The sequence below is a fragment of the Natrix helvetica genome (assembly GCF_964273705.1).
Source record: "Natrix helvetica genome assembly, chromosome: 2".
Classification (NCBI taxonomy): Eukaryota; Metazoa; Chordata; class Lepidosauria; order Squamata; family Natricidae; genus Natrix; species Natrix helvetica.
The window spans coordinates 121,352,293-121,371,740 of NC_138552.1; the positions used below are offsets into that span (position 1 = coordinate 121,352,293).

Consider the following 19,448-nt stretch of genomic DNA (forward strand, 5'->3'; position numbering starts at 1 on the left):
GAAACTGCTAATTAATGTACACAACATTAGATAGATGAACTGAAGACCTAGTTCCTATTGAACTTACAAAAATGATGATGGCACTAAAAACATTTAATATATTCTTGAAATTCCCATGCTGCATCTCTGTCAAAGAACAGGATGTTATGCAACAAAGCCAACATGCAAAACAAAATATACCATACATTGTATAAACATATTCTATTTAAGGACAAATTACAATGATCTATATTGCAGCTTCCTCCATAGAACATTTCCCTGGGCATCCATCCAATATATTTTTATCAGTTCAACAGGTTGCACCACTTATGTTATTCACGTGCCATCACTGAGCAAAAAGGGTCTGTTTATTACCCTGATGGCTTGTTCTTTTTTAATGCCTTCTACAATGTCAATTGGTTCCTTCGCAATTGCATCAGGATTCTCGGCAGCCACATCTTCAATATTGACACCACCCTGAGAACTGCCAATGAGAACAGGCCCCTGAAAAGAGGAAATGTGTTAGCCAACTTAGTACTATATTAGTACTGTTTAAAACCAGAAACCACATTCATACTCTGCTTAGACTCTGGGGAGAACAAAGGCTTTTTACTAGGCTTCCAAAAAATAGAGCTATATATTAATGGTAACTAATTAGGGTGAATGCTTGTGACTGAATGGAAGACAAATCAGTAAAAGAAGTTTATTAATATAAATGTGATAGCCATATAATTTTAAATTCTGATAACTATTCCAGCCTTCTTTATTGTTATATCAAAAACCCTGTAGCAGAAATCCTGTAGGAAAAAATGTATCATTTATGGATTTTTAATATAAGATGACTGTCAAAGACAATAAGTCTGGTATCAACTTGTAGTACAGTACATACAGGTAGCTGGCGGACAACCATAGAGTGTATGCTCAGAGCGACCACTGCTGGAAGACTCGGTTTTGAAGCTGCCGAAAAAGCCATGCTGTGATGGCGGCGGCAGCGGAGGTGCCCTGGCTCTGCAGGGAGAGCTGGGCCAGAGCATCGTGAGGCTGGGAGGCGTGAGAGCAGAACAGGAGCAACCTCCCTCCCAGCCATGCAGAGTGCCATTCACTGGCATTTTGAAGGCGCCAAACTATGGGAGCTGGATGGCGGCGAACAAGTGCTCACGCGGCTTGGCAATACCCCTAGGTCAGTGAATGGCACTATGCCTGGCTGGAAAGGGGGTTTGCTGGGTGGCTGCTCGTGAGCGCAGTCACTTCATGGCTGTTGTGTTGCGCTGCTGCGATAGCGCAACACAGCCATTCGCCCATGAGGCTGTGCCCGGTTTTTTAGGATCCCGCTTGCAAGAGAGCAGCCGCCCAGCAACCCCCCTCTTCAGCTGGGCACAGCGCTGCTCACCAACCTAGCGGTATTCTGAAAGCACCAAGCAACGCTATCACCTTTGCCTCCCCACCCCGTTCCCACGGCTTGGCACCTTCGAAATACTGCTAGGTTGGTGAGCGGCGCTCTGCCTGGACAGAGGTGGTGGGTTGTCCAGGGGCCTTATTTGTGGGGGAGGGCTTATATTTTTGCCCACCAGAAAAATGGGGCATGGCTTTATTATCAGGACATGTCGTATTTTCGGGGAAACACAATAGCCCTCAAATTCTTTACAAGACGTGACCTGAAAAGTTGCAAGCAAGGTATCATTTAAATATTTTTATTATGTTATATTTAATTATATAATATTTATTTATTTTTATTTTAGGAAATTTATATTTCCGCCTATTCGCATGTGGCGACTGAAGGAGGCTTACAGGAATATAAAAACCTCATATATAAAACAATGAAACTAATAAAAGAGAATAATCCTAAAATAAATAAAATAATATAATAACCCCCCACCTCCGCTGGCAATAGCACATCACATGAGCCTTTTTATGGGCTCCATTCTGCTCTGCATTTCCCAGGTCCGCTGGCAAAACCAGGTTTTTAGACCCTTCTGGAAGAGTGTTAGAGTGGGGCCATTCTACTCTTTGGAGGAATTATGTTCCAGCGGTAGGAAGCCACCATGGAGAAGGCCCTTTTTCTAGGTCCCACCAGGTGTACCTCCCTAGGGCAGGGGTGTCAAACTCAATTTCACTGAGGGCTGCATCAGGATTGTGTTTGACCTAGGGGGCTGGGATGGTGTGGCCAGGATGGGCATGGCCAGCTCAATGTCACTCATATTGGGGGTGCCTGTGGTGGCCCGAGTGCTCTGCAAGGGAAAATGGGCTCCTGAGCTCTGTTTTCAGCTGTAATGCCCTCCTGCAACCCTCTGCCAGCAAAAACTGAGTTTGTGAGGACCACCATGGGCCAGTCCTTTGCGGCTTCCAAGGCAGCATCCCGCAGGCGAGATCTGGCCCCTGGGCTTTGAGTTTGATACCCTGCCCTAGGGGATGGGACCCGCAACATTCCTTTCCTCTCCGCTTTGGTGGATCAGATAAATATGACTGGCAAGAGATGATCCCTCAGATAACCTTCCATAAAGAGCGTTAAAGATGATCAGCACTTTGAATTGCACTCAGAAGCAAATCACCAACCAATGCAGCTCCCGCAGGACACCCAAGTTTGCATAAAACATGTTGGCTGCTGCATTTTGCACCAACTGGAGCTTCTGGGTGCTCTTTAAGGGCAGCCCTGTGTAGAGCGGGGCTACTTAATATAAAAGTATATTAAAGAAAAGTGGAAATTATATGATTGATTATGGACAAAAAATTTATGTAGCAAAATATTTTCACAGGGTAACTGTCTGTACTGGGCAGATTTTCGAGTATACTCGGCACTTGCCTGAAATGACCGTTCCATGGTTATGGCAAAATAGTACTCTCTTCTGGGATATCTGCGTTCACAAATAAATACTTGATTGCATATCCTGCCCTTTTCGCCTGTTTGTTTGGTATACAACTTTTTCCCAATCATTTTTGAGGATATATCTTTTGCTTCTTCTGGACTAAAAAAAAAACCCAAGTATTAAAGATAGAGAAAAGTCGAAATACTGTATTTTAAAAAATTGCATTCTATTATGGACAGATGAAGAATGAGGCTGCTGGGACTACACATACACTTTAATTACTAGGTTCAGAGAATCACTTAAAACCAGTTACTGTATTTTTCTGAATAATAAGACGCACCTTTCCTCCTGAAAAAGAGGATGAAAATCTGGATGCATCTTATACACTGAATACAGCGTACTGAATTTTTGGCCTACCGAAACCCTGCCCCCTTTGCAAAAATGGACGTCCAGAGGGCTTGGGAGGCTTGCAAAGTGCTCCTGGAGGCTGGGGAGTGTACAAATGAGCAAACAATGGACTGTTTTTGCTCATTTTTAGCCCTCCCAGTCCCCAGGAGCACACTACAAGCCCTCCAAAGCTCAGCATGCCCTTTATGTTTGCAAAAAATGGCCCGTTTTTGAGAAAAAAGAATGTTGGTCTTACCTGAACGTGTCTTTTAAGTAGAGTAGAGGGAGGGGTCACTCGAGGGTTAACACAGCCTGATTGGTCCATTAGACTGAGAGAAAACTTCTTAACCTACTGTCTCTCCTATTGGTTCCCAGTTTCCTTGATGTCGAAAGTCTGCATCTGAAATTTAAGAACAAAGGACAATCCCCAGGGGCCACCTGGTCCTCCCCCACCCAGGCCCTGTTTTAACTAACTAGGGCGGGATGTGACCCCTCCCTCTACTCTACTTAAAAGACACGTTCAGGTAAGACGAACATTTTTTTCCAGTAGAGGGAGGGGTCACTCGAGGGACATACCTAAGTACGTCCCAGGGTGGGAAGACTGGGGCCCAGGGGGAGGAACACCACCCGCTGAAGGACCCTCCGGCCAAAGGACGCCTCAGCTGAGGCATAGACATCTAATCTGTAATGACGAATGAACGGGGTCGGCGATGCCCTGGTGGTCGCTCGACAGATCTCCTCAAATGGGGCCCTGGTAGCCCAAGCCGCCATAGAGGTGGCACTACAAGTGGAGTGGGCTGTAATACCCGTAGGTGGGACCTGCCCCGCAGCCTCGTAAGCCGCCACTATTGCCTGCCGTAGCCACCTACTGATGGTAGCGGAGGAGACCTTGGTATTTATTTATTTATTTATTTATTTCTTAGATTTTTAGACCGCCCCTCTCCCAAAAAGGGACTCGGGTCAGGGTCCCCAAAGACCCTGGCTGAAAGGACACGAAGAGGGCCTCTGTCTTACGAGTCCCCTCTATCCGTTTGAGATAGATGCGGAGGGCACGTCGGACGTCCAGCCTGGGCCAGAAACCTTCTCGCTCGTGTGATGGACTCAGACAAAAATTAGGTAAGATAATTTCCTGTGCCCTATGTAAGGGAGTATTCACCTTCGGGATAAATGTGGGGTCGAGCCGAAGGAGAACCCTGTCCAGACGAAAAATACAGAGATCCCGGGATGAGAGGGTGCCCAACTCCGATATACGCCTGGCCGAAGTTACTGCTACTAGAAAGGCCACCTTAAAGGTGAGTAGGCATAGATGGACTGTACAGAGAGGCTCGAAGGGAGCCTCCATGAGAGCCCTGAGGACTAAAGGGAGATCCCATGTCGGGAATCTATGCACCGGAGGGGGTCTGAGATTTGCCGCCCCTTTGAGGAAGCATTTTATGAGGGGAGAATGGGATAGAGTGTGTGGGACCCCTCCCCCCAAAAACTGTGGGTAGCGCAGCCACCTGACGCCGTACAGTATTATGTGATAGGCCGTCCTCCAACCCCTTTTGGAGGAACTCTAAAACATTGGGAATCGTGGCCCTGGAGGGGTTTAGGTTTAGGGTAGCGCACCATTTGGCAAATACCACCCAGGTAGCTTTATAGATCCTAGTGGTGGAGGGCCGCCTGGAAGCCTCAATAGTTGCTATGACCCCTGAGGAGAGTTTAGCCTTCTTCAGAAGCCTCCGCTCAAGAGCCAGGCGGTCAAGTGGAGCCACTGGGGCTCCGGATGTATTAGGACCCCCTGACGCAAGGCGACCTCCCCTTGAGGAATCCGCCATGGTTCCGACACTGAGAGCTGGACTAGGTCCGCGAACCAAGGTCTCCTGGGCCAGTACGGGGCGAGCATGATGACGAGGACCTCCTCTGCCACTATCTTTCTGATGGTCCCCGGGATGAGGGAAGGCATAAAGTAGGCCTGGGGGCCATCTACTCCTGAGGCATCCGTGCCCTCCGCTGTGGGTGTCTTGAACCGGGAGTAGAAGCGAGGTAGTTGCGAATTGGTGGGGGTGGCAAACAAGTCCACCAGGGGTGTGCCGAACTGCTGACAGATTCTCTGGAACAGTTTGGGCTCCAGCTGCCACTTGTCCAGAGTCGCCCGGCTCAGCCAGTCCGCTTGATGATTGGACACTCCCGAGATGTGTTCCGCCACCAGTGAGGATAAATGTCTCTCCACCCTCAGGCCGAGTGTCTGAGCCTCCCGCCAAAGGGCACAAGAGTGGGTTCCCCCCTGCCGGTTCACATGTGCCTTTGTGGCGACATTGTCTGTCAGAAGAAGGACATGTCGGCCTTGTAGGTGCTGGCTGAAGTGATGTAGGGCCAGTCTCGCTGCCTTGAGCTCCAACCAGTTTATGTCGTGGCGGAGATCCGAGGCCGTCCACTGTCCCTGGGCCAAGTTGGAGGACTTCACTGCCCCCCAGCCAAAAAGGCTTGCGTCTGTCGTCACTGTCACTCTGTCCGGCTCCCAAAACGAGCCCCCCCGCTGCACACCTGGTGACAGCCACCACCGAAAGGACGCTCGTACATCCGCCAGTAGCCGAAGGGATCTCAAGGAATTGCTCATCCTCTTCTTCTGGTACGGAATCAGGGCCCACTGAAGAGGTCGCAAGTGGAGGCAGGCCCAGGGAACTATCCCTATGCAGGATACCATCTTGCCTAGGAGTTGTGATAAGGTCCGGACGGGGACTGACCTCCTTGCCCTGACCTTGGTTACAAGCTGCCGAAGGCTGGTCAGCCGGTCCGGGGAGAGCTGCACTATCTCTGTCGTTGAGTTTATGACCGTCCCTAGATGGAGGATCTGATTGGAAGGGGACAGGTGGCTTTTGGGAAAGTTGAGAGAGAACCCCAGTGACTGTAGGCAGCGGATGGTGAGCCGAAGGTCTGACTTTGCTCTGGGAAGGGAATCTGCCTGAACTAGGACGTCGTCCAGGTAGCATTGGAGTCCCACCGTCACTGTGTGCAGATGAGCCGCCAATGCCGCCAGGACCTTTGTAAATGTGCAGAGAGCTGAAGCTAGACTGAAGGGAAGGGCCCGGTATTGATAATGATTCTCCCCGTGGGAGAAACGGAGGTGTTTGCGATGGGACAGTAGAATGAGAATGTGGAGATAGGCCTCTGTCAGGTCTACCAAGGCCAGAAAGTCCCCCCGCCAAATGCCCTGAAGAATGGATTTGAGGGACGACATTTTGAAGCGTCTGTATACTAGGAACCGGTTCAGACACTTGAGGTCCAGAATCGCCCTCCAACCCCCCGAGCTCTTCGGAACTACGAAAAGGTTGGAGTAGTGACCCCTCCCGCGTTCCGCGGCCGGAACCGCCTCCACCGCCCGAATCTCTAGGAGGTGTTTTACAGCGAGATCCATCAGACGGCGATGCTCTGGATTTCTGGAGAGGGGAAAAGTTCTGAAAAACCTAGGGGAGGGGAGTGGTCTAGCCTCAGACTGAACCGAACGGTGACCCTGACCCAGATGTCTGTGGTGATTTTGTCCCACTGGTCCGCATAAAGTGCCAGATGGCCGCCAATGGGAAGATTCGGGTTCGAGTCATTTCCCCCTGCGGAAGGGGTGGCCGCCCTCCCCACGAAAGGGCCGTTTGGACTGGGACTGGAACCTGTTTTGGTCTTGGTAAGGGGGACGTGAATACTGGCTATCCTGCCTGTAAGATTGATACCGCTGCTGCTGATCATGGTCGGGAGCCCTAAAGGAGGGCCTACAGTATGGATGGGGGCGGTAATCATGCTTCTTGGCAGTAGAAGGCATCACCTTCTTTTTATCCTTATTTTCCACCAAGATAGGATCTAGAGCCGCCCCAAAAAAGATGGGTCCTGCATAGGGGGCTGCGGCCAAGTTCCATTTTGCCTTATTGTCCATCTGCCAGCTGCACAGCCACAGGAGGCGCCGGGAGGTGACGGACGTGGCTAAGGCACTGAAGGCGAATTTAGCGCGTCCAGGGTCGCGTTAGCCGAATACTGTGAAGCTGCTAGGATCTTTGTAATGTCCTAGTGTAAGCGGTCGTCCTGGATCGGGATTCGATTCTGGAGCTGGCGGAGCCACATTACCGTGGTACGGTTAAAGTAAGATGCAGCCGCTGCTGTCCTGACCGCCCAGGGGAAGCGTTGAAGTTTTTGCGTAGGGTCAATTCCGCCCACTTGTCCTCCAGCTTCAGCTTGCCCGCCGCATCCCGGGACACTACGGGGGAAGAGGAGACGAGGGCTGCTATGGGAGTGTCAATAATTGGAAGCTGGAGTTCCTGGGCAAAGGCCTGTTCCACATTATAGGCGCGACGATCGTTGCTGCCTGGGTTGGAAAAGTTGGAAGGACAGGTCCACTGATTCTTCAGCACCTCCAGGAACAATGGGGGAGCAGGAATCTCCTCCTTGTTCGTGGCTGTGTTGGGATCCCTTAGAGGCGGGACTGAGGGGTCCCCGGTTCAATTTTGGTGGTTTTCCTGGCTTTATGTAGCAAAGGCTTGAACATAGCCGGATGCAGAAGAGTTGAGGTAGAAGGGGAATCCGGCGGGGCGGAGTCCTCATCCTCTGAAAACCCCAACTCGTTGCGGCTGTCCTACCCCCGGGTGGAGCCCTCGCTAGCCAGGGAAGGGGAGGTGGCCCTAGATCGACCCTTATAATAAGAATAGGGCCTGCTGTGGTAGGGAGCCCTATCCCTCTGGGCAATGCCCCAGGAAATTGCTGCTGAAATAAGTCTCTTAATTTTTTCCAGGAGGTGTTTAAGATCCTCCGGATCCTCCCGGTACTGGCCTGAGCACTGAGGGGCAGGACCCCTAGTTGAATGAAAATGCCTGGGAGAGCCCTCCAAGGGGTCCGCCATTTCTGCCTCAGCCGGGTCAGGGGAATCCGGTAGGGAGGGAGACTCAGCCCTCCTGGGTCCCTGGTATGACCTGGACGGGGACACTGACGGGGAAGAGGGACTAAAACCCCTGCGAGGAGAGGGGGAAGGATCCTGGTTCTGACCAACTGGAGACATGGACCTGGATCTGGGCCTAGCTGCCAGGGCTTGTTTCTCTGCCCTGGCGATGGTTGTTTCCAAGGCCCTCTGGCGCCTCTGCTCATCTCTCTTTGTGGCCCTAGAGGGTCTCTGCATCGCTTGAGGCCTAGAGGATGAGGACCTGGCCCTTGGTTAGTGGGAGAGGGCCTCTCTTTCCTCTGGGGCCTGGTCAGAAACGGCTTGAGCCGGGTCAGAGCGCGCCGCCATCGCCCCACTCACGTGTTTGCCTCCCCAGGCCTCGCACAACTCTCCTGCCAGTGGTGCGGTAGGCCAGCCGGTCTGGATCTGTCCGCTGGCTCTGGCGTGGCTCTTAGAATTGCCTCTCCTATCTCTGTCTCCGAGTCAGCAGTGCGCTCCAGAACTTTGCCAGCCAGCGCACGTGGCGGCTCCCAAAATGGCCGCCGGAGTCACTCCCCGATTGCTGCAGTTTTCGGGCGGCCGCGATTGAATTACGTCCCCGCGGCTCGCCCTTGCAGGGAAAAATCAGAGGCTGTTTCAAGGCGCGCGCGGCTCCAAGGAGGACGCTGGTGCGGTATCATAAGGCAGGAAGGGATCGTGCAGCTGAGCGATCTTTGAGCGCTCTTCTCCTGCGCCGCGATCACGTTGTGGGCGGTATTCTTGGCTCCTGGGGCTGCAGTGGTCAGTGGAATCAGACCAGGGCACCCGGCCCGCAGCAGGGAGGGGTCGCCCCACAGGGCCCTCCGTGACTGCTCAGGACAGGAACAAGCCTGTCTGTTTGGGCGCAGCCTTCAATTTAGTCTTTAGAGTAGCCAATTGATCAAATTAAAAATTTAAATTTACCTTAGCAGGTTGGATTTCTTCGAATTAGTAAATATTTCCTATCTGGAGAACCAAAACACAGTGCTTGGACCAAAAGACTGAGAGGAAACTGGAACCAATAGGAGAGACAGGAGGTTAAGAAGTTTTCTCTCAGTCTAATGGACCAATCAGGCTGTGTTAAGCCTCGAGTGACTCCTCCCTCTACTCTACTGGAAAATGGGCCAATTTTTTGCTCATTTTTGCCCCCCCCCAGCCCCAAGGAGCACTCTACAAGCCTCCCAAAGCTCTGCATGCCTTTTTTTTTCAAAAAATGAGTCGTGCAGAAGTTTGGGAGGCCTGCAGAGTGCAAAAACGTTTTTTTAAAAATTACCTCTTCAAAATCATGGTGCATCTTATACTCCAGTGCGTCTTATACTCCGAAAAATAGGGTGCTTATAATCGCAAGTGGAAAGATTTGTTCAGGTTCCCCATAGGCATTATCTGGCCACTTGGATTCTAAATGTAGAACTACACAGATCATATCCAGCATTGCTCTTCTCACAGTCATTTTTTCAAATAACAAACATGATTAGAATTCTGATATTAAAATAATTCAAGGAAACGTCTAAATGTAGTAGATTTTTAAGATCTAAAAGTATTCATTTATTGATTTAACTTACGAAAAAACTATTTTCACTCCTCCTTTAAGGCCACCTTCAAATGTTCCTTTTCCCCTGCCACCTGCTAAAACCTGTGCCTTTACAACAAGATCCTTTGCACCTAGAATAAAAAGGGACAAGGCAAGAACTGTCTTAATTTAAATATTAAAAATCGCATGACATCTTTTAATCTATAGCAATTGTACATCTAGTTTTGAAAATCAATGACAAAATAATGTATGCAAAGATAGAAACTATTCTCTGCATAGTGAAGAAAAAAATGAAACCAACTTTTTATTATTGTAAAATATCCTTGGTGTCAAGCTAGAAAAATGTAAAGCTCAAAAAAGATTCCAATAAGATTATGAACTTGTTCCTCAAGATGTAACTTTGCTGTTTGCTTTTTAACTAAAACAGGTCAGAAGTGCACTAGCTGTTAGTGAAAGGAGATTACTATCAGAAATGCTTTTGTAAACAGTCAGTTGAGACCAAATATTTCACTTCTAGATAAGCTTAAAGCAGCAGCATGAGGTTTATTTATTTATTTATTTATTACTTGAACTTATTAGTCGCCCCCTCTCCCCACAGGGACTCGGGGCGACGTACAAAGGTATTATATAGCGTATAGAGGAGGTAAGAATAAATAAATAAGTTACAATACTTAAAAAGTTAAAACCCCAGTGAAATTGACCCTTAAAAACTAAAATTACAATTAAAAATGCCCTGGGCTGGGGAGGTTGTAGAGTTATGCCAGGTCAGCTAGTCGAAACAGGTAGGTTTTCAGCTTCATACGGAAGGAGCGAAGGTCGGTTGTAGTTCTGATGTCTGGGGGGAGGTCATTCCAAAGGGTGGGGCCCACTACAGAGAAGGCCCTACTTCTGGGCGCTGCCCTCTGGCACTCTCTGGAGGACGGCACCCGGAGTAGTCCCTCTCTGTGTGAGTGGACGGGTCGCAGGGATGTATGGGGCAGGACGCGATCCCGCAGGTAACTAGGCCCTGTGCCATGGAGCGCTTTGAAGGTGGTAACCAGTACCTTGAAGCGCACCCGGTAGACCACAGGAAGCCAGTGCAGCTCGCGCAGGATAGGTGTTATATGGGAGAACCTCGATCTCCCCATAATTACCCGCGCGGCTGCATTCTGGACCAACTGCAGTCTCCGGGTGCACCTCAAGGGGAGCCCCATGTAGAGAGCATTACAGTAGTCCAGGCGAGACGTCACCAGCGCGTGAGTGACTGTACGCAAGGCCTCCCGGTCCAAAAGGGGCCGCAACTGGCGCACCAGGCGAACCTGGTGGAACGCCCCTCTCGCCACGGCTGTCACATGATCTTCCATAGACAGCCGGGCATCAAGGAGGACGCCCAAATTGCGTGCCCCTTCCACCGGGGCTAATTGATCATCTCCGATGGTCAGCGATGGCATATGCTGGTTGAACCGGGAAGCCGGAAGCCACAGCCACTCTGTCTTGGAGGGGTTGAGCCTGAGCCTGTTGTCATCCATCCAGACCCGTACGGCTTCCAGACATCGGGACATCACTTCAACAGCCTCGTTGGGGTGGTTTGGGGTGGAAATGTACAGCTGAGTGTCATCAGCATACAGATGGTATCCCACCCCAAAACCACGGATGATCTCACCCAGCGGCTTCATATATATGTTGAACAGGAGAGGCGAGAGGATCGAGCCCTGTGGGACCCCACAGATAAGGGGCCTCGCGGTCGACCTCTCCTCTCCTGCCAACACACATTGCGTCCGGCCAGAGAGGTAGGAGAGGAACCATCGTAATACGGTGCCCCCGACCCCCAACCCCTCCAGACGGCGCAATAGGATACCATGGTCGATGGTATCGAAGGCCGCCGAGAGGTCTAATAGGACAAGGATGGAGGAACAACCCCCATCCTTTGCCCTCCAGAGATCATCCACCAACGCGACCAAGGCTGTCTCCGTGCTGTGACCGGGCCGGAAGCCGGACTGGCGCGGGTCTAGATAATCAGCTTCTTCTAGGTGACGCGGAAACTGCTGAGCCACCACACTCTCAACAACCTTCGCTAAGAAAGGAAGGTTGGAGACAGGACGGTAATTTGCTAGCTCCGTTGAGTCCAGAGAAGGCTTCTTGAGCAGGGGCCTCACCACCGCCTCTTTCAAGGCAGCTGGTAAAAGGCCCTCACCCAGCGAAGCGTTCACCAGCTCCAGTAGCCAGCCTCGTGAGCCCTCCCAGGAGGCCAGTACCAACCAGGAGGGACACGGGTCCAATAAACATGTAGTGGCTCGCAGTCGCCCGCGCAACCTGTCTAAATCTTCGGTGACAACAGGGTCAAACTCCTCCCAGCATGGTCTCTCAAGACTAGCTTCAGACGTCCCCACTGGAGCACTGAGGTGGGTCCATCCCCTTCGGATCCAATCGATTTTATCCTGCAGGAACTCTCCAAATTCCTCTGCCCGGCCCAGTAATGGGGGGTCCCGCTGCCCCTGTGACAAAAGGGAGCGGGTCACCCAAAACAGGGCGGCAGGGCGGTTCTCCGCGGACGCTATAAGGGTGGCACAATACTGACGTTTGGCCACTCTTATTGCCACAAGGTAAGTCCTTACGTAGGCTCTTACTTGTGCTCGGTCGGATTCGGAGCGGGAGGACCTCCACTTGCTCTCTAGGCGTCTCCTAAGGCGTTTCATTGCCCTTAGCTCCCCGTTAAACCAGGGGGCCCGGGTAGAACGTGGCCGTCGAAGAGGCCGCAAAGGCGCCACCCGGTCTAAGGCACCGGCGGCCGCATTATTCCAAGCGGCTACCAGGTCCTCTGCCCGGGGGTGGGGCAGGTCTGCAGGAGGTGGCCCAAGCTCTGCCTGGAACCTATCTGGCTCCATCAGACGCCTGGGGCGGAACCATCTGGGATAGTCTGGTTCCGCCTCCCCGCGGTGGGGAGCAGCGCCAGGGAAGTCCAGCTGGAGAAGTGAGTGATCTGACCATGACAGGGGCGTGATGACTAAATTCCCTCTTCCCAGATCACTCGTCCACTGGTCGGAGACAAACACAAGATCAAGTATATGGCCTCTCTCGTGTGTGGGGTCCTGAACTACTTGAGTCAGATCCATGGCTGTCATGGAGGCCATGAATTCCCGGGCTGCCCCGGATGCCTCTCCCGTCGATGGCAGGTTAAAGTCCCCCATCACTAATAGCTTGGGGGTTTCAACCGCCATCTCCGTGATCCGCTCGAGGAGCCCGGGCAGGGCCGCTGATGTATGGCGGGGAGCCAGGTATACTATCAACAGGCCCAGCTGACTCCCTGGGCCCCATTTCACACCCAGAGACTCACAACCAGAAATCTGCGACACAGTGAATTCCCTCGGTGCCAAATCTTCCCGGATGATTATCGCTACCCCACCACCCCTACCTTGGGCCCGTGGCTGGTGGAATACACGGTAACCTGGAGGGCACATTTCCCTGAGGGGCAACCCCCCCTCTGGGCCCAGCCAGGTTTCCGTTATTCCTGCGAGGTCCGGCTCCCCCTCTGTGATCAAGTCACTGATGAGGGGGGCCTTATTAATCACGGACCTCGCATTACATAACATCAGCCTAAGGCCCAGGTTCTGCCGATCCTGTCCACCTAGCCTGCGGGGGTTGGTACAAGCGACCGGGCGTATCCAGCGGCCCCGGTCTCCCAACCGATTATATGTTCTTCTAGTGTCCTCGCGCCCACCCCTCCCTACGACCGTCGCAATTGGAATTCCCCTTGTAGGAATGGTGTTTCCTCCCACCCCCCTCACTCCGCTCCCTTCCGTCCTGACCCCACCTGTTGACCTGGCAATGTCCATATCCCAAGGCAAAGTAGCCCTCCCCCCCTCCCTGGAACCCCTTAAAACCTTTAAAAAACATTTTATTAAAAAACCCCTAATCCCCCGCTTCCTCCACCTCTCTGGGTTAATAAACCCCTCATCGAGGTGGGCCCTCTTCAGGGCAAGGGGGCATGCCTGCGAGAGGGGGGACCCTCGCAGTCGAAGAATGTCAGACCTTGAATAGATAAAAATGTTAATCAATCCATGACTATGGCTGTGGCAGGGTTTTTCTTTGCAGCAGGTCCAAGATGTAACTAGATGTAAAATAGAGCAATGAGTATTTGACAGGCAGATAAGATGGAAGAGGAAGCAGACCTTGCAATCCATAGTAATCTACAGACCACCAGTGAGGCCCAGAGGTAGTTCTTAAGGCCCAGAGGCCCAGAAGTAGTTCTTAGAGTATACAGGGATCCATAGTAATCTACAGACCACCAGCGAGGCCTAGAGGTAGTTCTTAAGGCCCAGAGGCCCAGAGGTAGTTCTTAGAGTATACAGGGATCGCACCTCAGCGGGGGTGCGGGGGGGGGATGGGCGGGGGGGTAGGCGGGGTGCTAAGGCCAGCTGCTCAGCCTATTGATCTTCTGGAGGTCGCCCAGAACCTCCGGCGACCCCCTGGCTTTCTTCTCCAGTCCCACCGGCCCCATTGGCCTCTTAGCCAGGCTGCGGTCAGAGCAATAGATGAGAAATAGGGCGCCCGATATTCCAGCGCCATTTCTGGCGCCCCGTCGCCATCGTCGGTTAGATCAGACGCCGCCCCCGCATAGCAGGATGTAGCTCGCCTCCCACACGTTCTCCTCACCGACTCGCTATCTTCCTGGAGTCGCTCCTCCACTGTCCCGTTGTTCCGCCGCCCTGGCAGCCACATAGACCTTCTCCTTTCTGCTCTTGTTGTTGTAGAATGTTTGAGCATTAAAAATGTTCAAAATAGTTTAGCGCTTGTGGAACTAAAAAAAGTGTTAACAAAAAGTTTGCTGCCTTTCCTTTTGATATCATTCCCATTAAAAAATAATTAGGGTTCACATTCATTTTAGTATGCTTAATCATGATATGTAGCAAAATAAAATCCCTACTGCCTGAATGAATCCAAGCTAACTTTTAGACAACCTCTTTCAACCCAACTCACTTCACAGGATTGATGCTGGGGGGAAAACATCAGGAAGGAGTATTGGGTATGCCTTGAGTTTTATATATACAAAGGTAGTATAAACATCTAATAATAAAACAGCCACTATCAACACTTGTATCAACTGTAAAGAACCTCAATCATAAAGATTGTTATGCAGAGACAGCTTCTACCATAAAGCTGCACTACTGGATTTTTTTTTAATTAGGTAAGTTTTAATATTAATATTTTTAATTTTAGGTGATTTAATAATTTTAATTAGATTAATATAACATTTTAGTAGCATTTATCTGTTAATACCAATTAATTCCAACCTGAAGACCTGTATTATTGAAATTTACATTAGCTTCTTCCCAACATCTACTAGAATAGCTAAGGTCTAAGTTAACCTCTAAGTTCATATAGATAGACTCTGGAATGGGGGTTAAAATAAACACACATGTTTAAAATGGCCCAAATCTCATGATTTTGGTATTTTCCTTTGAAGAATGAAAACGGGGTACTGCATGAACCTATAAATTTTATTGTATATACAATTACAATTTAGTCATTTACCTATTTTTTTTGCAATGTTGTAAGCTTCGTCTGGTGTCTGTGCAACCAATCCATATGGAACAGAAATGCCAGCATCTTTCAGTAATTCCATACTCAAATACTCGTGCAGTGATAAGTTCCTTCGTTGCTGAACTTGAAATACACGTCTATTAAATAAAACTGCATTTCCGCCTATAACCTGTGGAAATTAGAACAGAGCTTTCAATTGAACAAAAAAAGTAATTAATCCTTTAGCATTAGTCTTTCAAATAAGCAGCCTGACATTTGCAGCAGTACATTGTATAACTACCAACTGGACCAAAAACCTCTGGCTCATAGAAATTCACAGGCTGAGATGGAAGCTCTGTTTCCCCAAATATTTTTATTTTTTTATTTATTACATTTATAAACCGCTCCCTCTCCCCGAAGGGACTCGGGGCGGTGTACAAAACAGCTAAAAACCACATACAAAATACAATATCGAATACCCATAAAAACAAGACAATATAAAACCGTTCTAAAACAAAAATTAAAAGCAATCTAAAAAATCTATCCCCCGAGATTGAAATACCGGCCAGAAGTGTTAGCAATTAAAACTACGGTTAGGCCAGGCCGGCTAAATGGAACAGGTGGGTCTTTAATTTCTTGCGGAAGGAGCGGAGATCGGTAGTTGTTCTAATATCGGGGGGGGGGGAGGTCATTCCATAGGGTCGGGCCCATCACAGAGAAGGACCTACTCCTGGGCGCCGCCCGCCGGCATTGTCTGGTGGACAGCACCCGGAGGAGCCCCTCTCTGTGAGAGCGAATTGGTCGCAGGGATGTATGGCGTAGGATGCGCTCCCGCAGGTAACTAGGTCCTGTGCCATGGAGCGCTTTGAAGATGATAGTCAGCACCTTGAAACGCACCCGAAAAACCACAGGTAGCCAGTGCAGCCCGCGCAGGAGAGGTGTTACATGGGAGTACCTAGTACATCCCATAATTGCCCGCGCGGCCGCATTCTGGACCAGCTGCAGTCTTTGTGTGCATCTCAAGGGAAGCCCCATGTAGAGAACATTGCAGTAGTCCAGACGGGACGTCACCGTCGCATGAGTGACTGTGCGAAGGGCGTCCCGATCCAATAGGGGACGCAATTGGCGCACCAGGCGAACCTGGTGGAACGCCCCCCTAGCCACGGCTGTCACATGGTCATCCATCGACAGCCGGGCATCCAGGAGGACGCCCAAATTGCGTGCCCGCTCCATGGAGGCCAGTTGTTCGCCCCCAATGGCCAGTGATGGAACCCACTGGTTGAATCGGGGCGCCGGTAACCACAACCACTCCGGTAACCACAGCCACTCCGTCTTGGAGGGGTTGAGTCTGAGTCTGTTACCTCCCATCCAGACCCGTACGGCCTCCAGGCACCGAGACATCACATCATATAACATTTCCAATACTGAAGGGTCCATATAAACAACCTATGATTACAAACTATTATGTGATTAAATGCTTTTAAGAAAGGGTCAGGTCATGTGTTGGACTTTGATCTTTTGGCCTTTAAAATTTGGATTTTTTTTTCTGTTCCAGTTTTCACAATGCTTTTTATCACTTCCTGTTGTTCTTATAGAGCAGACTGTTGGATATAAGTCTTGTGGTCTTCTTTTGAGTAGAATAGCTGGGGGTCAAAGGACAAAAAGCTTGCTTGAACTCTCAATGTGAAGTTAAAAGACAATAAGTTCAACTAGCCCTCACAAAAGCAATATGCTTTTGCAATAGATATTGCCACAGCAATATCTATTGCGTTCTGTTTCTATACCACAGGACCATTTTTGAAGTAAATTGACATGCACCAACAATTAACTGCAATAACATTGCTGCCTATTTTTCATATCAACCAGAGCACTGAAATAATTACTGATTAGGCAATTATAAACATTTTTAAGATCTCCTAAAATCCAACTGTATGCTTTTTTACAAATACCATTCTAACTATCCCCAGAGAAGTCAGATTTAATTCAGTTTAATTCAGATGGTACGGATCTCTGGCAGTTTGCTGACAAAAATTTTAAAAGCTTACAGAACCATTTGAAATATCTACTATAAGTTGAGTTAATTTCCTAGGATGCCTAGCTAAGATAGCAAAGTGACAAAATATAGAAACTACCCGAACATCTAGGAACCAAGATTGAGATGGCTTTCTTAATGGCAGAGATTCCCAAAACTGGAGAGTTAAGACTAAAAGAAACTTAACTGCCATTGAACATCCACAGTAGACCCTTTCTAGAAAAATCAAAAGTTAAAATATTTAATAGGTAATTATCAATCCTAGCCCAAGAAAGATATAACACAATCCAGCCACAGTTCAGTTCTTTATTTTCTTACAACTTGTAGACAGAACCTTGCCAGACAAAACTTAATCAATAGGAGTTTCTAGGAAGTGGCTAGCCTATAAATCTCTTCCTCTTCCCATGATCCAGATTGGGATTGTGCCATGTCTTGTTTTAGCCCGCTCTTTCCTTCCTGGGAAACTGTTCCATCAGTGTTAAGACTTTAGGCAAAACACAGCTTGAATGTAGTAGAGAGATTACATTAACCATCTGCTTCACTGCAACATCCACTGATAAATTGTATAACTAATTTGGAATATCATTACAGGGAATTCTTGATTTATGACCACAATTGGGATTGGAATGTGGTCCTTGAGTGGTCATTAAATGAAACATGCATGTGACTGCTTTGCTCAGCAATTGCAATCCTTGTATCCCTGGCTGTAAGTTTAGCCAATCTCCCAGGCCATTAAATAGATGGAGCAAAACTCAAGAAAAGCTGCAATCCTCCTGGCAGCAGCCTATTTGGTCTCCAATATTCCTGCAGCCCAGCTCCCTTCCATGCACAGAGGGGAAATCTTTCATGAAGCTTCAGGTGTGGAGCTGAAATCTTTGAGATTTCAATTCTGTTTTGGCAGCCTGCCGAAAAATTTCCCCTTGCCTTTGTGCACATCTGGCCACTGTAAAACATTACTGTGTAATTACCCCCCTGCATGGTGATATGTCCACAATTTGGGAAGCTAGCCGGGAAGGTTACAAGTGGAGGAGGCTTCCCCCATAGCCTTGCAGAAATAAAAGCACCTAACGTCACCCCTTCAGTACATCTAACAGCTCTTAATGATACTCTCTAGATCAGTGCTCCCCAACCTTTTTATCGCCGCGGACCGGTAAATGTTTGATAATTTTTCCGTGGCCCGCTTGTTTTGATTTAATAATTTCAATTTAATTGTATTTAAACATGCCTTCAAAATAAAATACAGCTACACCAAAATGTCACAAATGTCACCTAAGACAACAACGAAATCAGTATTATTTGAAACTCAAAGTTATGTTTCTTCAAGGTACTCGCTTTATTAAAAATGTTATATAATGTCAGTATCACTTAACAACGCTCCTGCTTAGCAACCAAAATGTTTGCTCAGGAACTCTGGCATTGAAGTGTGCAAGTCTTAAAGCTGTCAAGTTGCAAGACCCTTTGCACCCCTAACCCTTTAGGAAAAAAAAAACCCAGGGTCTTCAAACCTGACAGCTTGAAGACTTGTGGACTTCAACTCCCAGAATTCTGAGAGTGATTGATGCCCTTGGTGGACTTCAATTCTCAGAATTCTGGGAGTTGAAGTCCACCAGTCTTAAGAGCCAATTTTGCAGATCCCTGGGCAAAATTGGCTCTTAAGACTGGTGGACTTCAACTCCCAGAATTCTGAGAATTGAAGTCCACCAGTCTTAAAACAGCTCCAAGAAGCGAGGAGGGAGAAAAAGAGACGGAGGCCAAGGAGCTTCTCTCCCCCCCCCCGCAAAAATCTTATCAGGGAGCCGGCGGGCAGTATCAAATTAGCTGATCACGTGGCATGCACGGAAAGCGAGGTTTGACTCCAGGGCTAATTCCCCATGAGAACTGTTGCCTCTGAAGCGATATTTTGCTCCAATGCAATATTTTGAAACTTTAAGCGCCCCTTTCCCTTTTTTCTTTTCAACCCACAATGTTTAGGAAGGATCCTGAAGTCGGGCGGGGCTGAGAAGCGAGGCGGCAGAAAAAGAAACGGAGGCCAAGGAGCTTTCCCCCCGCCCCCTCCCAGCAAAAATCTAACCGGGGAGCCGGGCGGGCAGTAGCAAATTAGCCGATCACGCCGCGTGGGCAGTAGCAAATTAACCGATCACGCCGCGTGATCGGCTAATTTGCTACTGCCCACCCAGCTCCCTGGTTAGATTTTTGCTGGGAGGGGGCGGGGAGAAGCTCCTTGGCCTCCGTTTCTTTTTCTGCCTCCCCGCTTCTTGGGGCTGTTTTAAGACTGGTGGACTTCAATTCTCAGAATTGTGG

The 19,448-nt window shown here is 49.3% G+C and overlaps 1 protein-coding gene across 2 annotated transcripts in view; it reads right to left on the reverse strand.

Annotated features, from left to right (window-relative positions):
• Positions 1-19,448, reverse strand: part of SUCLA2 (succinate-CoA ligase ADP-forming subunit beta) — a 42,299-nt gene that overhangs the window by 15,356 nt on the left and 7,495 nt on the right. For both annotated transcript variants that reach the window (XM_081942933.1, XM_081942932.1), the window contains exons 2-5: positions 15,128-15,305; positions 9,648-9,747; positions 2,780-2,942; positions 355-483 (exon numbers count right to left, since the gene is read on the reverse strand). In XM_081942933.1, the coding sequence (XP_081799059.1) occupies positions 355-483; positions 2,780-2,942; positions 9,648-9,747; positions 15,128-15,305 (570 nt within the window). The remainder of the gene's footprint in view (positions 1-354; positions 484-2,779; positions 2,943-9,647; positions 9,748-15,127; positions 15,306-19,448) is intronic.